Source organism: Neoarius graeffei, chromosome 5, assembly GCF_027579695.1.
Source record: "Neoarius graeffei isolate fNeoGra1 chromosome 5, fNeoGra1.pri, whole genome shotgun sequence".
NCBI lineage: Eukaryota > Metazoa > Chordata > Actinopteri > Siluriformes > Ariidae > Neoarius > Neoarius graeffei.
The window spans coordinates 83,220,402-83,239,842 of record NC_083573.1 but is presented as its reverse complement, the minus strand read 5'-3'; the positions used below and the strand labels follow the sequence as shown (position 1 = coordinate 83,239,842).

At 40.1% G+C, this 19,441-nt stretch overlaps 1 protein-coding gene across 1 annotated transcript in view; it reads left to right on the top strand.

Annotated features, from left to right (window-relative positions):
- napga (N-ethylmaleimide-sensitive factor attachment protein, gamma a) overlaps positions 1-19,441 on the top strand; it is a 47,828-nt gene that overhangs the window by 15,930 nt on the left and 12,457 nt on the right. Inside the window, exons 5-10 of the mRNA XM_060922470.1 lie at positions 2,517-2,547; positions 5,619-5,728; positions 5,821-5,887; positions 10,412-10,482; positions 10,593-10,671; positions 10,763-10,972. Of these exons, the coding sequence (XP_060778453.1) occupies positions 2,517-2,547; positions 5,619-5,728; positions 5,821-5,887; positions 10,412-10,482; positions 10,593-10,671; positions 10,763-10,972 (568 nt within the window). The remainder of the gene's footprint in view (positions 1-2,516; positions 2,548-5,618; positions 5,729-5,820; positions 5,888-10,411; positions 10,483-10,592; positions 10,672-10,762; positions 10,973-19,441) is intronic.

The following is a 19,441-nucleotide window of genomic DNA, read 5'->3' as shown; positions in this document are numbered from 1 at the left end:
CTAGGGCATGCCAGAAAACGCCAATAAAAGATGCGTTATGGACGTGACAGAAAAAGTATCACTTTTCTTGGGTGACTGTACATTTTTATCAAACTCTGTGAAATTGTAAACCTAATGTTGAAATGGAGATATCCATTTGATAGAGGGGTCCAAGGTGAATATTAAAAAAATCTTTGTTTAAAATATTTTGTATTTCATGCAGAGTTTCGGAAGGAAAAGTCAGCGTTATGGATGTGACGAAATTCCGTTATGGATGTGACGCGTCTGAAATAGACATGGCATATGTTTAGAAAATCAGCAATTTAACCACCATAACCCTTTGAAAAACTCTCTAAATATCAGCTAAAACTATCAAAGTTCTTAAATAATATTTAGGATGGCTATTGTTTTGCTGTTTTGTGGATTTTAGCATACATTTCTGTGGCTTGTGGCAATAATATAGAATTGTACATGATCAAAGTTGATTTTAGCTTGGGGTTTACATTATAAGAAAGAAAGATTGACAGTGACACATTAGGTTGGTTACAAATTGGTTCAACTTATTCACATCTGTAAAATACAGGCCTAGGTGATATCTCTGGGAGTGGTTTTGATGTATTACATGTTGCTTTATTTTTGCATGGTGAGGTTGACATTTACATGGAATTGCCCTTCACTGTTTTTGTGTGAGGGTCGGAAAGAAGCTACACAGTCAGTGGTTCTTCCATCCTATCATTATTGTGGAAATATTAGCCATTTTTAACATGTTTTTGACAGAATCTGCAGTCCCAAATTAAATTTTAAAATATTGCATTGAGTATTAAATAATTTCTGTCCCATGCATGGCTGAGCATGCTGCTTCCTTATATAGGGGGTGAGTCAAGAAATGTCCATTCCAAATTTCATGAAAATCGGTAAATTCGTTTGGCCGCTCTGGTGATTTAACTGAATCATGGCATTCCGTGTTAAAACAAATAAAGTGATTGTCCTTTCCTGAACAACATGAGTAACTGATAATGTGTTGTGCATTATCAGTCTAGAATAACATTTAAGAAATTGTTTTTCATCACTGTTTTCACCTCATTTTCAATTTGAACTGTTATTAAGCAGGTAGTGAGTTTTTCAGCTATTCGAAATCCTGATGTAGAATCTGCGTTAAAAATCTGTCCTCTCCAGAACTTAGGATAATCTGTAAAACTTACCTCAGTTTTATGGAGAAATATTCTTACTGGATTAATTAGGGCCCAACAATATAAAACCAATGAGAAACTATCGCATTCAAATGCATGGTTGAGATACATTTACATAAAAATGTTGTTAAAGGGGATGTCCTCTCCAGAACAGGATATTTAATATCATCTCATTCTCATTATCTCTAGCCACTTTATCCTTCTACAGGGTCGCAGGCAAGCTGGAGCCTATCCCAGCTGACTATGGGCGAAAGGCGGGGTACACCCTGGACAAGTCACCAGGTTATCACAGGGCTGACACATAGACACAGACAACCATTCACACTCCCATTCACACCTACGGTCAATTTAGAGTCACCAGTTAACCTAACCTGCATGTCTTTGGACTGTGGGGGAAACCGGAGCACCCGGAGGAAACCCACGCGGACACGGGGAGAACATGCAAACTCCGCGCAGAAAGGCCCTCGTCGGCCACGGGGCTCGAACCCAGGACCTTCTTGCTGTGAGGCGACAGCGCTAACCACTACACCACCGTGCCGCCTATTTAATATCATAATAGGCATATTTTGTACTGCGTTACACAATGCACTTCATGCACCAAACAACTCGGGCAGCAAACCTGGCCCTGCAAAAAAGTGCTTTATGGGTTCATTCTAAGGTCATTGGGTGCATTGGTACAGTTTAAGTGTAAACAGTAAACAGGTAGAAGACCAAAATTGATACATTGTATCATTTTGTTGTTTTGAATGATTTGATTGGTTTAGAATTATAGAGAGAATGCCCAGTTCACATTTCCAGGTCTTTAGAGCTAGCCTGTCCTTACCATAGGGCAGGTGCAGCTGTCAAGGTTGTACACAGTCCACTATTCAGGAGAGGACGTAATTTTTTTAACGTGGTAAGTTAATGTGCATTTTTCACCATATTTGATGTTCTGTCCCATACTTGATGGATATTTTGGTGTCTCTTTGTTCCATTAACATCTCTGCAATAATTAGGTGGAATGTAGGGGACCCAATCCACCAATTAGGCTTAAATCTGAATGATAATGTAAAAAAATCCAAATTTGTGAATTTTACCTTCCTGCTATGTTAAAACTAATCAATTTTGGAATTTGAAATGACTTGTAGCCTTGATACTTGAGGTACATGTTACCCAATATGTATTCTATGGAATTCAGGATGGATTTTTGCATTACATTGAAGTTCATTTTCAACTGTTTTTGGGACTTTTAAGGCAACCTTTGGTGTGAAAGTGCCCAATTGCTCCAACATTATACATTTGCTGTGTGTGTGTGTGTGTGTGTGTGTACACTGGCGATACTGAACCTGAGCTTCGATTTCTCTACAGGGCCCTGGAGCAGGCAGGGATGATGCTGAAGGTGAGTTCTTGTTGAAGTCAGAAACGGTTCAGTGATGTGGGCATGTGATTAAGATCTCAGAAGTACAAATTACTCATTGACATAGTTTGGGGAATTGAACAGAGGAGGAGGTGAGGATGCTGTCATTAGCGGGAGGGAACTTCCAAAACAGCCTACACTGGAAGAGTCGATCCTGCTTCACTAGCAGTGCAACAGTTGCAAAAGAAAAATAAGTTAAAAATTAAGAAGAAAAAAAACCCAGATTGTAGGTGTGCGTTCGAATTCAGCCCCCGACATTATTCTACCTTTGTGTTTTCTGTTCTGCCTGGCTTTTAAAGCAGTGACGCATTTCATCTGGAGTAAAAAAAAAAAAAAAAATCAACATTCAACATGTTTTGGATTATTTTGACTACGAATCAGGGATACATAACATATTCATATTGTCACTATAAGATAGCACATGATTTAGGTCACATGACTTTCCAGTAATTATCTGCGTTTGGGGGAGTCCCAAATTGAATTTGGGTTGAATATTTACACAATTATTTCTTGACTTGTTTGCTTATTTGCCTTTGTGGTATACTTGTACAATGAGAAGGAAGGTAAAGACAGTGTCTGAATGCTCATTAACAAAATTAATATCCGTATATTAATTGTATATTGCCTAGAATAAGCACAGAGCGTTTTAGGAATATATTTTTTAATAGATTAATTTTTAAGTATAAGTTGATGTAGGTTTTTAGATTAGGTTTTACATTTAGGCATTTCTGTCATTTATATTGTTACTTTTTTTTTTAATCTAGTGAATAGACATATATTACATTAGAATAATACTTTAGTATTTACATTATTCTTTCCTGCTCTAAAACATAACTGAATAGCAGAAAGAGGCAGAGAAACATACCTCCATTTTACCCTCGTCAACATATCCTATAATAAGTCTATAAATATGTAAATTGGGAACAGCCCCAAAATCTCCAGACACCACCGCTTCTCTCCTGGTAAACGAACACTGCATGGTCTGAATTTTGCTTATTGGGATCTGATAGGCTGTTTGATGGTGCAATACAACAACACTTGCAAGTCACGTTGTCAATCCTGACTCAGATTTTCGAATGAGATTTTTAGGTAGGATACTTTACGGTGGTGTAGTGGTTAGCACTGTCGCCTCACAGCAAGAAGGTCCTGGGTTCGAGCCCTGTGGCCGGCGAGGGTCTTTCTGTGCGGAGTTTGCATGTTCTCCCCGTGTCTGTGTGGGTTTCCTCCGGGTGCTCCGGTTTCCCCCACAGTCCAAAGACATGCAGGTTAGGTTAACTGGTGACTCTAAATTGACCGTAGGTGTGAATGTGAGTATGAATGGTTGTCTGTGTCTATGTGTCAGCCCTGTGATGACCTGGCGACTTGTCCAGGGTGTACCCCGCCTTTCGCCCGTAGTCAGCTGGGATAGGCTCCAGCTTGCCTGCGACCCTGTAGAACAGGATAAAGCGGCTAGAGATAATGAGATGAGACTTTACTGCGTGTTCAGAAATCTGGGGATGGGGTTAGAGGTTAGGGATTGGAGTTAAACCTAGTTCCAGTAGTATGGTAAAGTGTAAAATAACCCTAGGGTTAACCCTAACCCCTAACGAACCCCCTAACCCTAGATTTCTGAATATGCGGTATGGTAAACTGTAAAGTATTGAGCCCTAATTCCAGCAGTACAGTAAAGTGTAAAATAAGCCTAGGTTTAACCCTAACCTCATAACCCTAACCCTAGATTTCTGAATATGCGGTACGGTAAACTGTAAATTATTGAGCCCTAGTTCCAGCAGTATGGTAAAGTGTAAAATAACCCTAACCCTAGATTTCTGAATACCTGGTATGGTAAACTGTAAAGTATCAAACCCTAGTTCCAGTGGTACAGTAAAGCAGTGATTCCCAACCACTGTGCCACAGCACATTAGTGTGCCATGAGAGATCATCAGGTGTACCGTGAGACATTATCCAATTTCACGTAATTGTTCCGAAAATTATTTATTTACTGCAAATAATTTGTCTTCGTTCGTCTATGCCAGCGACGTATAGTGACCGGCAGAACAATTAAATACTCTTCCAATAGATGGCAGCAGGTAGCTAATTAACCTGTGTATCTACCTGTTGCCATTCAAACAATAGAATTAGTAATGCTTCGGGTGTGACAGCGGTGATGGCGATAGATAAATATTTGAAAAGAAAAAGTACACAATCCAAACTGGGCCCTGGAGAAAATTCTGACCCAGATGAAGGCCCTAGTATGAGTAGAGGTCAGAAGAAAGCAAAAAAGGTGATTTTCCACAACCTATCTATGCGAGCTGGGCTTTTCAAGCATGACTGCTTTAAAAACTAAAAAAGGAGAGAGACTCAGAGCTGTTGATCTTCGTGTGTGTCTTTCTTCAATTCCTACGAGTATATCAGCTTTGTGTTCAACTAAACAGGCCCAGGTTTCCCACTAAGGAAATTGTGAGTAAATTGAGACTAGATTATCATTTTATTTATATATATTTATATATATATATATATATATATATATATATATATATATATATATATATATATATATATATACACACACACACATTTTTGTGATATTTTTGTTTGGTGGTGTGCCGTGGGATTTTTCAAATGTAAAATATGTGCCGTGGCTCAAGAAAGGTTGGGAAACATTGCAGTAAAGTGTAAAATAACCTTTCAGGTAATATTTTTATGCCACTAAGTGGCATTATATTTTCTCAATGTCTGTCTGTCTGTCTGTTCAAGTTGCTCGTTAGCGTGATGTCTCAGAAACGAGCGGTTGAATGTTTATCGGCTTTATATGGAATCACCATCGTAACCAGAAGGCGAACTGATTAGATTTTAGGATTGATTCCTACAGGGTTAAGGTCACAGCAAGGTCAAATATCTGCAATTGGTTTTCTTTAATATAGTATTGGAGACATCAAAACCAGTAAGAAGTACTTAATTTGTTGAAGGTATCAGGTTCTACTTGTTTCGTAAAGAATATTGCCAGTCTGACTTTCCATACTGCCAGTCTAACTGTTTAGCAAAGATTACCATGATGCTTCTGCCTTCTCCAGGACATGCAGAGGCTGCCTGAGGCAATTCAGTACATAGAGAAAGCCAGTATGATGTACATGGAGAACGGTACACCAGACACTGCTGCCATGGCTCTCGACAGAGCTGGGAAGTGAGTGATTAAATATTTTTATAACCCTTACTCCATTAGAATGAGGCATCATGTGTGTTTTATTCCAATAACGGTGACACTATGATTGACAGGTTGATAGAACCGGTGGATTTAGCCAAAGCTGTGGATCTCTATCAGAAAGCTGCATCAGTGTATGAGGTGAGTGACTGACTAGAAAATGATTGTGCAAGAAAACATCGCTGACTTTTCGCTTTTGGATTTATGATCATAATGTTTTATTTGACTTGACCAGCAGTAGTGGCAGTGACGTGGCTATTTGAGCAGGTATTTTAACTATATACTTTTCATATTGTGGTGATTTGTCTAGCTTTATTTTTACAGCGGGATTATATGGCCATATAGCGTTCATATCATATATTATCTTATATGGACATAAGTGTTTTACTGGGAAATACACCACTCCGTGTTTTTTATACGAGCTACAGGCGGGACATGGAGAACCAAAACCGTGACATACACTGCCGTTCAAAAGTTTGGGGTCACCCAGACAATTTTGTGTTTTCCATGAAAAGTCACACTTATTTACCACCATAAAGCTGGGCATACACTGTGCGATTTTTTTTTTTTTTTTCTTCAATCGCGGTATTCAGCTGCTGCTCACACTGTACGAGTGAATCGCAGGGGTAAACAGCACGCAGCTTACGATTCCTGTTCTCACACTATACGATCCGATGCTCAGATGCTATCTGACTGCTCACACTGTACTTTCATACACGACTCGTTGAATTCTTATATCCGGAACTGCAACGTGAAAAAAAAAGAAGAGGAGGAGGAGACCGGAAGTCTCTGTTTTCTCTTCCGTATCTGTGTTCGTGCATGTGTAGTGTGACAGGTTGAGGTAAATCGGCTCGTGACACTGCTTCAACAGTGCGGTAGCCTCACGATGGGCGACCAGGATTTCAAACAGGTTTGATTTTCATCCGATCGATCAGGAGGAGGTCGTGAGGTGTTAATCGCTTGTCGTTACCCCATGTATACTACACTATCCGAGACGCACGATTGAGCCAAAACTCGGCCCAATCTCCAAAATAGTCGCACGAGTGAAAATCGTGTCAAAATTGGGCCAAAAATCGCACAGTGTATGCCCAGCTTAAGTTGTAAAATGAATAGAAAATATAGTCGAGACATTTTTCTGGCCATTTTGAGCATTTAATCGACCCCACAAATGTGATGCTCCAGAAACTCAATCTGCTCAAAGGAAGGTCAGTTTTATAGCTTCTCTAAAGAGCTCAACTGTTTTCAGCTGTGCTAACATGATTGTACAAGGGTTTTCTAATCATCCATTAGCCTTCTGAGGCAATGAGCAAACACATTGTACCATTAGAACACTGGAGTGAGAGTTGCTGGAAATGGGCCTCTATACACCTATGGAGATATTGCACCAAAAACCACACATTTGCAGCTAGAATAGTCATTTACCACATTAGCAATGTATAGAGTGGATTTCTGATTAGTTTAAAGTGATCTTCATTGAAAAGAACAGTGCTTTTCTTTCAAAAATAAGGACATTTCAAAGTGACCCCAAACTTTTGAACGGTAGTGTATATCTCTATATGTCACTTGTGAGGAAATCAATAACTTTTGATAAATTTGGGTACCTTTTGTTTATGAATGTGTCTATATAATAAAATCACACGTTGGTTTGAAGATATGAAGTTTATCTTCTCGTGTTGAAAAACTTGCATTTTTCATATGAAATACATTGCGGCTCTGCGTGACCTATTTAAATAATATTGACTGGCGTTGAGTTGAATGAGTCAAAGACAGGTTCAGTATCATGCTAGCTGAATGGAATATATCTGATATACCACAAAAAAAGCCATTATTATTATTATAATACAAATTCCTTTCAAGTGTTCAGTGCGTCTTTCTCTTTCAAAAACTCTCATAATCTTCCGTATTTAATGAAGCAAACCTGGCAACCATGTTTGTTTACAAATTGTCACAGTCGCTCGTTGGCACAGAAGTTTTACATCTCTGACGTGTGATGTCATGTTGCCTTGACAATCATGCAATATCGTAAACCATATTCAGTGCTCATTCTCCATTGGGTAGAGTGATGTAATACACGTAGGATAAGTGATATGCTAACAATATTGCTTGCTATCAAACCCGCTAGAAAGGAATAGAATGCATGTTTTTATTCCATTGAAAAATTGTCCTGTATGTATAATGATTCCCAATATTTCACTCTGATGACATCACTCCCAGTGTTTTTCTGCTGACTAGACGTGCGTTGTCAAAATGGCGAACCGGTTCAAAATTAAATTAATTTTTTTTTATTTTTTTTATGGATGTGTCTATGCAATATAAAGAACATTACACGGTGGCGCAAAGATATGAAGTTCATCTTTTCGTGTTGAAAATATTTTCATTTGTCCGCTTCACTCACTCATGAGTATGTTCACCACTCGAAGATAATTTCATATCTTTGCGCATCCGTGTAATATCCTCCTAATTATTTTTTTCGCGGTCCAGTTTCCATCCTGCGCTCTGATTGGCTGGCGAGCGGGTCCGTATCCTACAATACGGACCCCGGTTATGGACCTCTGGCGACTCGCTCGTTCACAACAACAAACATAGTAGCATTGTTTGTCAACATTTATCTTATTAAAAAAAAAGGTTTATTTATAAGATTATCAAAAATCTTATAAATTTTTGCCAGCATTTCTCAGGAGAATAGCATTAATTTTACAGCATGGATAGCGATAACGACAGTGTTCACAGCGAAAGCGAGTTTTACTACCCTGAGGAAGAAGAAATAAAATAAAACATTTCAGGAGAAAGCTAAAAACCTCTAACTGTTGCTAACGCCGAGCAAAAACATGGCTGAATCCTGAATGACTCAATTTTGTATAAATAGGGGACGACATAGGCGGCAAAATGTAGTTTTTTTCCTGCCATGGAAGTGCACTTGTATACCGAGGAGGAAGCCATTTGCATTACAGCCGTGAATGAGGATTCAAAATGGCGGCTCGGCTCGGTTTTCCCTTTCTGGCGCTCTCGTTTTCTGTTAGAATTTGGTAAAGAAAAAAATAAATATATTATTTACCAGCTTAAGGTCGGTCCGTATGGTGAAATACCGTGACCTCGGCCTTGAATACTGACCTCGGCCCAGAGGGCCTCGATCAGTACTTTCAAGACCTCGGTCACGGTATTTCACCATATGGACCTCCCAGCTGGTAAATAATATATATTAATTACATCACACCGTACTTACTTGAGAGATCACCCTAGGTATCATCAGCTACAGCTCTTTTACACTGAGCACGTTTTCTTGTCTCTCACAGCAACAAGTGGTTTGTTGGATGCTACAAAATATTTTAGTATGAATTTTGCCTTTCTTTTCCTTTCACCATTCAGTGCTTAATAAGCGATTGGTGAACAAAATAAATATATAATTTAAGTTATTCCACGAAATCGAGTCGTACATAAGCTGATAGCCGATGAGGCGCGTAGCACTGAGTTGGCTATAAGCCGTGTACGACGAGATTGAGTGGAATAACTCCACATTTATTGGATTTTGAGAAACGAAGCATTTTTATTTTTTTGCAAATTTGATCAATAAAAACTTGTCCGACAAAATCATTTCCACTTAGAATGTAAACAAACCAGCGAAATGACAGGAGCAATTTATGAAAAACGCGCTAATAATAATTCTGGAAAAAAAAAGATATGTTCTTACCATCATATACATTTATTCCATATTTTGTTGCTTTGGGATTTTGTTTTCGAGTAGAGTTTTTATTTCGTCCTTTGTTGGTTCAGCAACACGCTCCGCCATTTTGTTTTTCTCTACTCACGGTATATGAGCTGATAGCCGAGTAGTAGAGTAGCCATTCTGAGCACATGATTGCTCATATCCAGTGAATGTGGAGATGTATAAAATAGTGTGTGTGCATATGTGAGTCATTACTGAATAATTACTGAACATTGTGTATTGTAAAATGCCTTGGAATATCAAGATTTTAACCCGTAGTTTTTTTTTTTTTTTTTTTTTTTAATTCTTACAGTTCTTAAGTGGGATTGATTTATAAGGTGTTGACTAATTTTCTCTGATAGCTGCAATGACGATCACAGGTTTATATTAATGAAATTGTTCTAATGTTTTCTTTAGTAACAATAGGCAGATAAACCACATCTAAGGCTTTTGCGAGGCATTTTTATTAATAACGAAGACCTTGTCTCTCGATCAGTTATTCATGTGTTTTGAAATGATGCCTTCATGCTTAATCAGCCCCTTTAAGTCTGGAAAACCAAGCAAGTGAAAGCTAACCAAACGCACACAGCTCACTATTTGGTTAGTTCAAACATGTCCGATTGAACAAACGTGATTCTGATTGCATGATGCACGCTAGAATTTATTTATCATTCTAACATGTTTTGCGAACCTTTTCGTAGCGCTTGTTTGCTTCACTGAATTGTGGAATGCCTGTTATTCTAAAATGTCAGAAATAATTGAAGGGACCGTCAATGCTAGCTGTCATTATGCCGCCTTCTGACTGGGAGAGACTTTGTGTTAGAAGTTTTAACTTCTGTGTATCCATACAGCCTCCTCCCAACTGGAACATAGAGCAATGTTCATGATAAGAATATTGTGTAAATACTGCAGTATATCAGATCGTCAGCACAATTCAGAGAAGTTCCTGTTTTCTGTTACAGAATGAGGAACGTCTGCGGCAGGCTGTGGAGCTGCTCGGCAAAGCGTCTCGGCTCCTTGTCAGACAAAAGAAGTAAAGCTTGCTCATGTTCGAGAAAAGTGTATCTACTTTACTTTACTTTATAGCTGGTCTTTGAGTGAATTCACAGTTTCTCCTGTTTTTTTTTTTTTTTTCTCCTAAAGATTTGACGAAGCAGCATTGTCAATTCAAAAGGAGAAGAACATGTACAGAGACATAGAAAATTACCCGACGTGTTTTAAGGTACAGCATGTTTTACCCCAGTCCTCTGAATCAGCAGTGCAGCTGTTCTATACCTCATGATGTAGCAGATCTTTTGCTCTGTCGTGTCTAGAAAACCATCGCACAAGCGCTGGTTCACCTCCACAGAGGAGATTACGTCGCGGCCGATAAGTGTGTGAGGGAAAGCTACAGTATCCCAGGATTCAGTGGGAGTGAAGACTGTGTTGCGTTGGAGCAGCTGTTACAGGGATACGATCAGCAGGATGAAGAGCAGGTGGCCCGCGTCTGCAACTCGCCACTGTTCAAATACATGGACAATGACGTGAGTATTACATGGGCTCTGAGAACACGAGCGAATCACTTTCAACTTTCTGACTTCTTATTGCTTAATGGTACGACCCTGATTCCAAAAAGTTGGCATATCTGTCTCATTCTCATCTCATTATCTGTAGCCGCTTTATCCTTCTACAGGGTCGCAGGCAAGCTGGAGCCTATCCCAGCTGACTACGGGCGAAAGGCGGGGTACACCCTGGACAAGTCGCCAGGTCATCACAGGGCTGACACATAGACACAGACAACCATTCACACTCACATTCACACCTACGCTCAATTTAGAGTCACCAGTTAACCTAACCTGCATGTCTTTGGACTGTGGGGGAAACCGGAGCACCCGGAGGAAACCCACGCGGACACGGGGAGAACATGCAAACTCCACACAGAAAGGCCCTCACTGGCCACGGGGCTCGAACCCGGACCTTCTTGCTGTGAGGCGACAGCGCTAACCACTACACCACCGTGCCGCCCGGCATATCTGTGTAAAACATAAATAAAAACAGAATGCAATGATTTGCAAATCCTTTTTGACCTATATTCAATTGAATAGTTAATGTTTGAACTGATAAGCTTTTTTTTTTGTAAATATACACTCATTCTGAATTTAATGTCGGCAAGACGTTCCAAAAAAGTTGGAAAAATTGTGGAATGTTCAAAAAACACCTGTTTGGAACGCGCAATTGGAAAGGCTCAGTCGTTCACCAGCAAGGATGGGGTGAGGTTCGATACTTTGTGAACAACTGTATGAGGAAATGGTCCACAAGTTTAAGAACAACTTTTCTCAACATACAGTTTCAAGGAATTTAGGGATTTCACCATCGACAATCCATAATATCCTCAAAAGATTCAGAGAATCCAGAGACATCTCTGCACATAAGGGGCAAAGTTGAAAACGTATATTGAATGTCCATGATATTCAGTCTCTCAGGCAGCAGTGGATTAAAAACTGACATGATTTTATAAAGGATATTAGTGCTTGGGAACACTTCGGAAAACAGTTGTCAGTAAACAGTTAGTTGCTGCAACTACTATGCAAAGTGAAAGCCAACAGGCTTTTAGCAGACGCTGTTATCCAGAGTGACGTATAACATGCCCAGAGCAGCCTGGGGAGCTGTTAGAGGTTAGGTGCCTTGCTCAAGGGTACTTCAGCCATTCCTGCAGGTTCAGGGAATCAGACCGACAACCTTTTGGTCCCAAAGCTGCTTCTCTTACCTTTAAGCCATGGCTTCCCCACAACATCCAGAAACGCCACTGAATTCTCTGGGCCTGAGCTCATCTGAGATGGACAGACGCAAAGTGGAAAAGTGTGCTGTGGTCTGACGAGTCCATGTTACAAATTTGATTTTGGAAATCATGGACGTTGTGTCCTCCAGGCTAAAAAGGAGAAGGACCATCCAGATTTTTACCAGCACAAAGTTCAAAAGCCAGCATCTGTGATGGCATGGGGGTGTGATGGTGCCCATGGCATGAGTAACTTCTATATCTATGAAGGCACCATTAATGCTGAAAGGTACATACAGGTTTTGTTCAACGTCTTTTTCAGGGACAACCCCGCTTATTCCAGCAGGACAATGTCAGACCACATCCTGTATGTCTTACAACAGCACAGCTTCATCGTAAAAGAGTGCAGGGGCTAAACTGGCCAGCCTGCCTCTCACTGAAAATGTGTGGCGCATTATGAAGCGCAAAATACAGCGACCGAGACCCCAGACTGTTGAGCAAATGAAGTCATATGTTAAGGAAGAATGGGAAAGAATTTCCCGTTCAAAAATTTAAACAGTCTCCTCAGTTCTCAAATACTTACTTACTGAGTGTTTGTTAAAAGAAAAGATGTGTAACACAGTGGTAAACATGTCCCTGTCCTAACTTTTCTGGAACGTGTTGCAGGCATCAAATTCAGAATGAGTGTATATTTACAAAAAACACTAAAGTTTATCATTTTGGACATTAAATATCTTGTCTTTGTATTATGTTCAACTGGAGACAGGTCGAAAAGGATTTGAAAATCCTTGCATTCTGTTTTTACCATTTTACACAGGGTTGTAGATGTAGGGCTACATTCCAAATTACAGTCTGCACACTAAAAGGAATGGCTATATCATTGTTGTATTGATCTAGTGTTTAGGAACATGGTGTATATTTTCGGTTGCAGCCCAAATATTTGAGTTTCAGAGGATGTAAGTACCGAATCTTCCACCGTTATTGTCAAATCCTCAGTCGGGATGGGAGTTCTGCGTCCTTTCTGGGAGTTGGATCATTTGACTCATCATATCATATGAATTGAATCTTTCAGCTCCCACCATACACACCCAATTCAACAAACAACGCTATACCATTAATTAAAATGCTCCCATGGAAATCTCCTTTTAACATCTGCGTTGTTTGTTGAATTGGGTGTGTATGATGGGAGCTGAAAGATTCAATTCATATGATGAGTCAAATGATCCAACTCCCAGAAAGGACGCAGAATTCCCATCCCGACTGAGGATCTGAAGAAGTACCAAGAAGTCCACTCAAAAGAAGTGGATATAGAAACCACTCCATGGGATTGGATCCTTTCACGCTAACAAAGACGGATTTTTCCTATGAAAGAAAACTTTGCTAGCTAAATGTGACATTAGTAGAATTAATTTTGATCCTATTGTAGCCGGAACGAAGTACAAAGACCGTGGTCATGCACACTGTTGATTAACTTAATGTGAAGATAATTAACAGATAATCAACAGGTTTTAAGTTTTTTTATTTTTTATTTTTTGGAAGATTGTTTAGTCTTTTGTAATTATTTGTATCTGTACATGCACGACCCCACCAGCTCTGCCGATCAACTTATCGTGTTTTAAATAAAGTCATTCATTCGTTAAGAGCTGGATCATTATCCATCTGTTGAGTTCCCTGACATCTCAAACTACCTGATGCTGCAGACATGCTACATGGACAATCGGATGAAAACCTAGAAGAGCATGGACGAGAACCAGGGGCGTATCACCCGCGGGGGATGCGTACGTTTCATCCCCCCCACTTTTGTTGAAACACAATTTCATCCCCCGCACTTTTGTCAGATTAAAATCATTATGAAAATTATACAGCTACTATAAAATGTGTAACAAGGAAGTAAACTATTGCCATAACGTTAGACAAAAAACAGCCACGCAACGGACTCAAAACAGTTTCTCACCCGACCAATCAGCAGTTGCGTGAATTAGACCCCGAAGCCGCCGCCAGGCACCGCTAAAACCGCCATTTAGAATTTGAGCCGCCGCCAGCCAATAATTTTGTAAGCCAGTTTGAGCCGCTATCTAATAAAATTTGGCTGAGCCACTAAGAATTGTGTACATCAAATAATGGGTTTATCCACATCATGAGCTACAAGAAAAGTGACACAAACATGATCAACTGTACACACTAGTAGTAACACAATAGAGACGTATAGGCATACACTGTAGAGATTTAGAACTGATATCACAGCACAGAGAGCCACCACAAGCTTGCCGTTGTGACTACCTGTCTGGCTTCCCTCCCCTCACACCGTTACCACGATACACTGGGGAACCCACCCAGAGCATCAATCGACTCCGATATCGACGAGATGGCTGCATTCTTTGCCGCTGCTGAGGGAAAGTGTAAAGGTATTTTTTTTGTTTGTTTGTTTGTTTCACATACTTCGAGATTGATTAAAAAAAAAAGTACTCCACCACTCTACTTTCATCATAGTAAGATAGCTGCCAGTCCTTCACTGGTCATTGCTAGTGAGAGTAGATAGCTAGATGCCTTCCTCGAACAATCCAGATTAGCTTATTATTAGCATTGAACTACAATCTTGCTAGATTTATATTTACAATGAAGTAAGAGACCAGGGGACCTGTGGTAATTTGCTATTTATTCCCCCCATTTGTTTGATCCGTTCGCCCGGATATATGCCACACAGTGACGTCCAGTATCAACCATTTGTAGCCATAAACATTTTGGTGGCTGCAGCAGCCATTAAGGTTTTGGCTGAGTCAGCTAGCCAGCCAATAATTTCATCAGCCAGCCATTATCCTGAAAACAAACGGCTTCGGGGTCTAGCGTGAATATAATAGTCAGTTTGCGTAGCGTGACGAAAGCGCTCAATAACACAGTATCTGTCTGCAGAGCTGCAGAGCCAACACCAGTTTTACAGCTCCTGATTCACCGTTCCAGGTTTGACGTCGCATGCAGTGCTTACTGTGCCTGGCTCTGCAGACAGACCCTTCTCAAAGCGCTTGCGATGCCGTCGTTCAAACAGTTGTCCCAGGCGCCATGCCCTAAAAGATTGTGTTAATAGTAGTTACTAGTTGTAAAGTCAGTTGAGGCAAGTTTTTTATTACGAGTGTGTGTGTTTGTACCAAGTCTACTTTTCATGCATTATAACTGCTTATCACTTTTTAGAAGAGTTTTTCAATTGAGGTTTAAAGGCATTTCAAATCGAATGAATGTTCAATAATTGTTGTACAGTCTAATGTTATTTGGCCATTAAGTGTTTGTTGTATGTGTAGTCTATTGCATCTCATCTCATTATCTGTAGCCGCTTTATCCTGTTCCACAGGGTCGCAGGCAAGCTGGAGCCTATCCCAGCTGACTACGGGCGAAAGGCGGGGTACACCCTGGACAAGTCGCCAGGTCATCACAGGGCTGACACATAGACACAGACAACCATTCACACTCACATTCACACCTACGGTCAATTTAGAGTCACCGGTTAACCTAACCTGCATGTCTTTGGACTGTGGGGGAAACCGGAGCACCCAGAGGAAACCCACGCGGACACGGGGAGAACATGCAAACTCCGCACAGAAAGGCCCTCGCCAGCCACGGGGCTCGAACCCGGACCTTCTTGCTGTGAGGCGACAGCGCTAACCACTACACCACCGTGCCACCCTGTCTATTGCATCATTTTCAAATTTTATGCATTAAACCTGACGTAATACATGATGCAAACAAGTTTTGTACACGAGTTTGAATAATTAAAGACATTAAAAGCAGGAACTGCCCCGTCTTATTTGAATGCTATACTAAAGAGGTCCTTCCAGGATGCTGCGCTTCTCCAGCATGAACTGATTAGCCATGCCTCCTGCTCACACAAAGCCATCCCAGTCCAAACTGTTATGCATGATGGTGTATGATCTATACACTGTGTATGACTTCTTGGGCTATGTGAAGTTTTTGGTTTTGTGTATACCAGTGTAGGCAGCAATACTGACATCTCTGTTATAGAACAGTATCCTGTTACCTAGAATTATCACTCAATACTTTTTGCCTTCACTTACTGAATAATTACAGCCCTGGCAGGAACAACACCAAAACCCAACATGATAGATCTCTGCATGAAATGCAGAACTTGGCTGGAGTCAACTGGATTTATAGGCTTTCTGCTGTCCTCCCTTTCATTTGCATCCATGGACCATGGGGATGAAAAAGTTCCATATCGGTCATTGACAGTACATCGCAGTGTACACGCCGGGCGCGTATATAGCCATAAACCGATTTCTAATGATATGGCTTCCCCATTCCAGAACACCCCCACTTTTGGAAAGCTTGATACGCCCCTGACGAGAACAACTTTTTTTTATATGTGACTGGGTGAAAGATCTGGGGATCAGGACGTGACTAGATAAATCCTGTATCGTTTTTGCCCGGGTAAATAGGAGTTTCTGGGCTTTTTGTCCACGTCTTTGTGATGGTTGGTAGGGCGCTACAAGTTTTGGTATCGGGTGTAAACAAACGACAGCCACTCGATTCTCAATCCTTCCTGCTCTTCTGTTCCAGCAGGCATCACAGATCCATATAATTTACCTATTTATAGTGCTCTGTGTGTGTGTGTGCGCACTCTGTGTGCATGCGCAGGATAAATGTAGAGGAGGAATGTGACAAAAAAGCTTGTTCGTCTTAATTTACCCACAAATGTATTTATTCCACTTGAAAAGTGTTTGGCAAACCAGCGACTGAATTTGGGGGACGATGACATCCTGAACTATTTGGGTTCAAATGTGAAAAAAATTTTGCAGCCCACTAGCTGGCGCTTCGCAGTCCACTGCTTGAGAAACACTGCTCTAGGGTTTGCAAAGTGTTTCTTCACATTTTTCCCATGTCCTTTCCAAGCATTTTACAATGATTGGCAGGACTGGTGTCAACACCAGAATTATTGGCACCCTTCAAGAGAATGAGCAAAATTATTGTAGAAAAAAAATACATACAGTGATTTGACATTTACACCAGATGAGATCTGAATGAAGGTCGAAGAAGCAGCCTTTGTCACATGCCCACTCAAGCACAGTGAAATTCCTCCTCGCATTTAACCCATCTGAAGCAGTGAACACACGCATGCGCGCACACACAAACCCAAGCAGTGGGCAGCTATGCTACAGTGCTCAGGGAACAGTTGGGGGTTAGGTGCCTTGCTCGAGGGCACTTCAGCCCAGGCTGCCCCAAAATGACGTGACACAAAATGATTTACAACAGCTATCTCGGTCTCTGGGTTTAAACTCTATATCGAACGCCTGTTGAAGGCTGTGAACATGTACAGATCTTTAAATATAAAGGTGATTAATGTTATGAGCTAAGGATTAATTTCAGATACTTCTATAAGCATTGCCAAATAACATTTCCAGATGTTAACTCTAGGGATGTTTATAGGAGCAAAACTCATTATGTAAGTATTCTATTTCTATTTGAGTAATATTGGGTTTAAATAAACTGATGCACTGTTTGCATTTAAGCTCAAAATGCCACTCACTATGATAATCAGGTTACAGATTAATATTGACGAGGGTTCCGGTAGTTCTGAATTTGGCCTACGATAGTAAACTATAATACATTTTTACAACAGAGTAGTAAAAGTCCTTTAATCTCCGGTTGTACACGCTGTTCCTGCATTACTGTACTCGAGCGGCGGCTACAATTATCGACACCTTAACGATCTTTTGGCCGTTGCAAAAGTAGAAAAGACTTTTAAGACGTAAACTGTGCATGAATAATTACTCAAACTTCCATTGGGAAAAAGATGAGTTGGTTCCCGATTACTTAGCGTATCCGATCACGCGACACTGTTCCACAATTATCGACACCTTTTGTCAAGTTATCAACACTGTTCCACAATTATCGACACCTTTTGTCAACAGTTATCAACACTGTGTTCCACAATTATCGACACCTTTTGTCAACAGTTATCAACACTGTGTTCCACAATTATCGACACCTTTTGTCAACAGTTATCAACACTGTTCCACAATTATCGACACCTTTTGCCAACAGTTATCAACACTGTTCCACAATTATTGAAACCTTTTGTCAACAGTTATCAACACTGTCCCATAATTATTGACACCTTTTGTCAACAGTTATCAACACTGTTCCACAATTATCGACACCTTTTGTCAACAGTTATCAACACTGTTCCACAATTATCGAAACCTTTTGTCAACAGTTATCAACACTGTTCCACAATTATCGACACTTTTTGTCAACAGTTATCAACACTGTTCCACAATTATCGAAACCTTTTGTCAACAGTTATCAACACTGTTCCACAATTATCGACACCTTTTGCCAACAGTTATCAACACTGTCCCATAATTATTGACACCTTTTGTCAACAGTTATCAACACTGTTCCACAATTATCGAAACCTTTTGTCAACAGTTATCAACACTGTTCCACAATTATCGAAACCTTTTGTCAACAGTTATCAACACTGTTCCACAATTATCGAAACCTTTTGTCAACAGTTATCAACACTGTTCCACAATTATCGACACCTTTTGGCAATAGTTATCAACACTGTCCCACAATTATCGACACCTTTTGTCAACAGTTATCAACACTGTTCCACAATTATCGAAACTTTTTGTCAACAGTTATCAACACTGTTCCACAAATATCGAAACTTTTTGTCAACAGTTATCAACACTGTTCCACAATTATCGACACATTTTGTCAAGTTATCAACACTGTTCCACAATTATCGAAACCTTTTGTCAACAGTTATCAACACTGTCCCATAATTATTGACACCTTTTGTCAACAGTTATCAACACTGTTCCACAATTATCGACACCTTTTGTCAACAGTTATCAACACTGTTCCACAATTATCGAAACCTTTTGTCAACAGTTATCAACACTGTTCCACAATTATCGACACTTTTTGTCAACAGTTATCAACACTGTCCCATAATTATTGACACCTTTTGTCAACAGTTATCAACACTGTTCCACAATTATCGAAACCCTTTGTCAACAGTTATCAACACTGTTCCACAATTATCGACACCTTTTGCCAACAGTTATCAACACTGTCCCATAATTATTGACACCTTTTGTCAACAGTTATCAACACTGTTCCACAATTATCGAAACCTTTTGTCAACAGTTATCAACACTGTTCCACAATTATCGAAACCTTTTGTCAACAGTTATCAACACTGTTCCACAATTATCGAAAC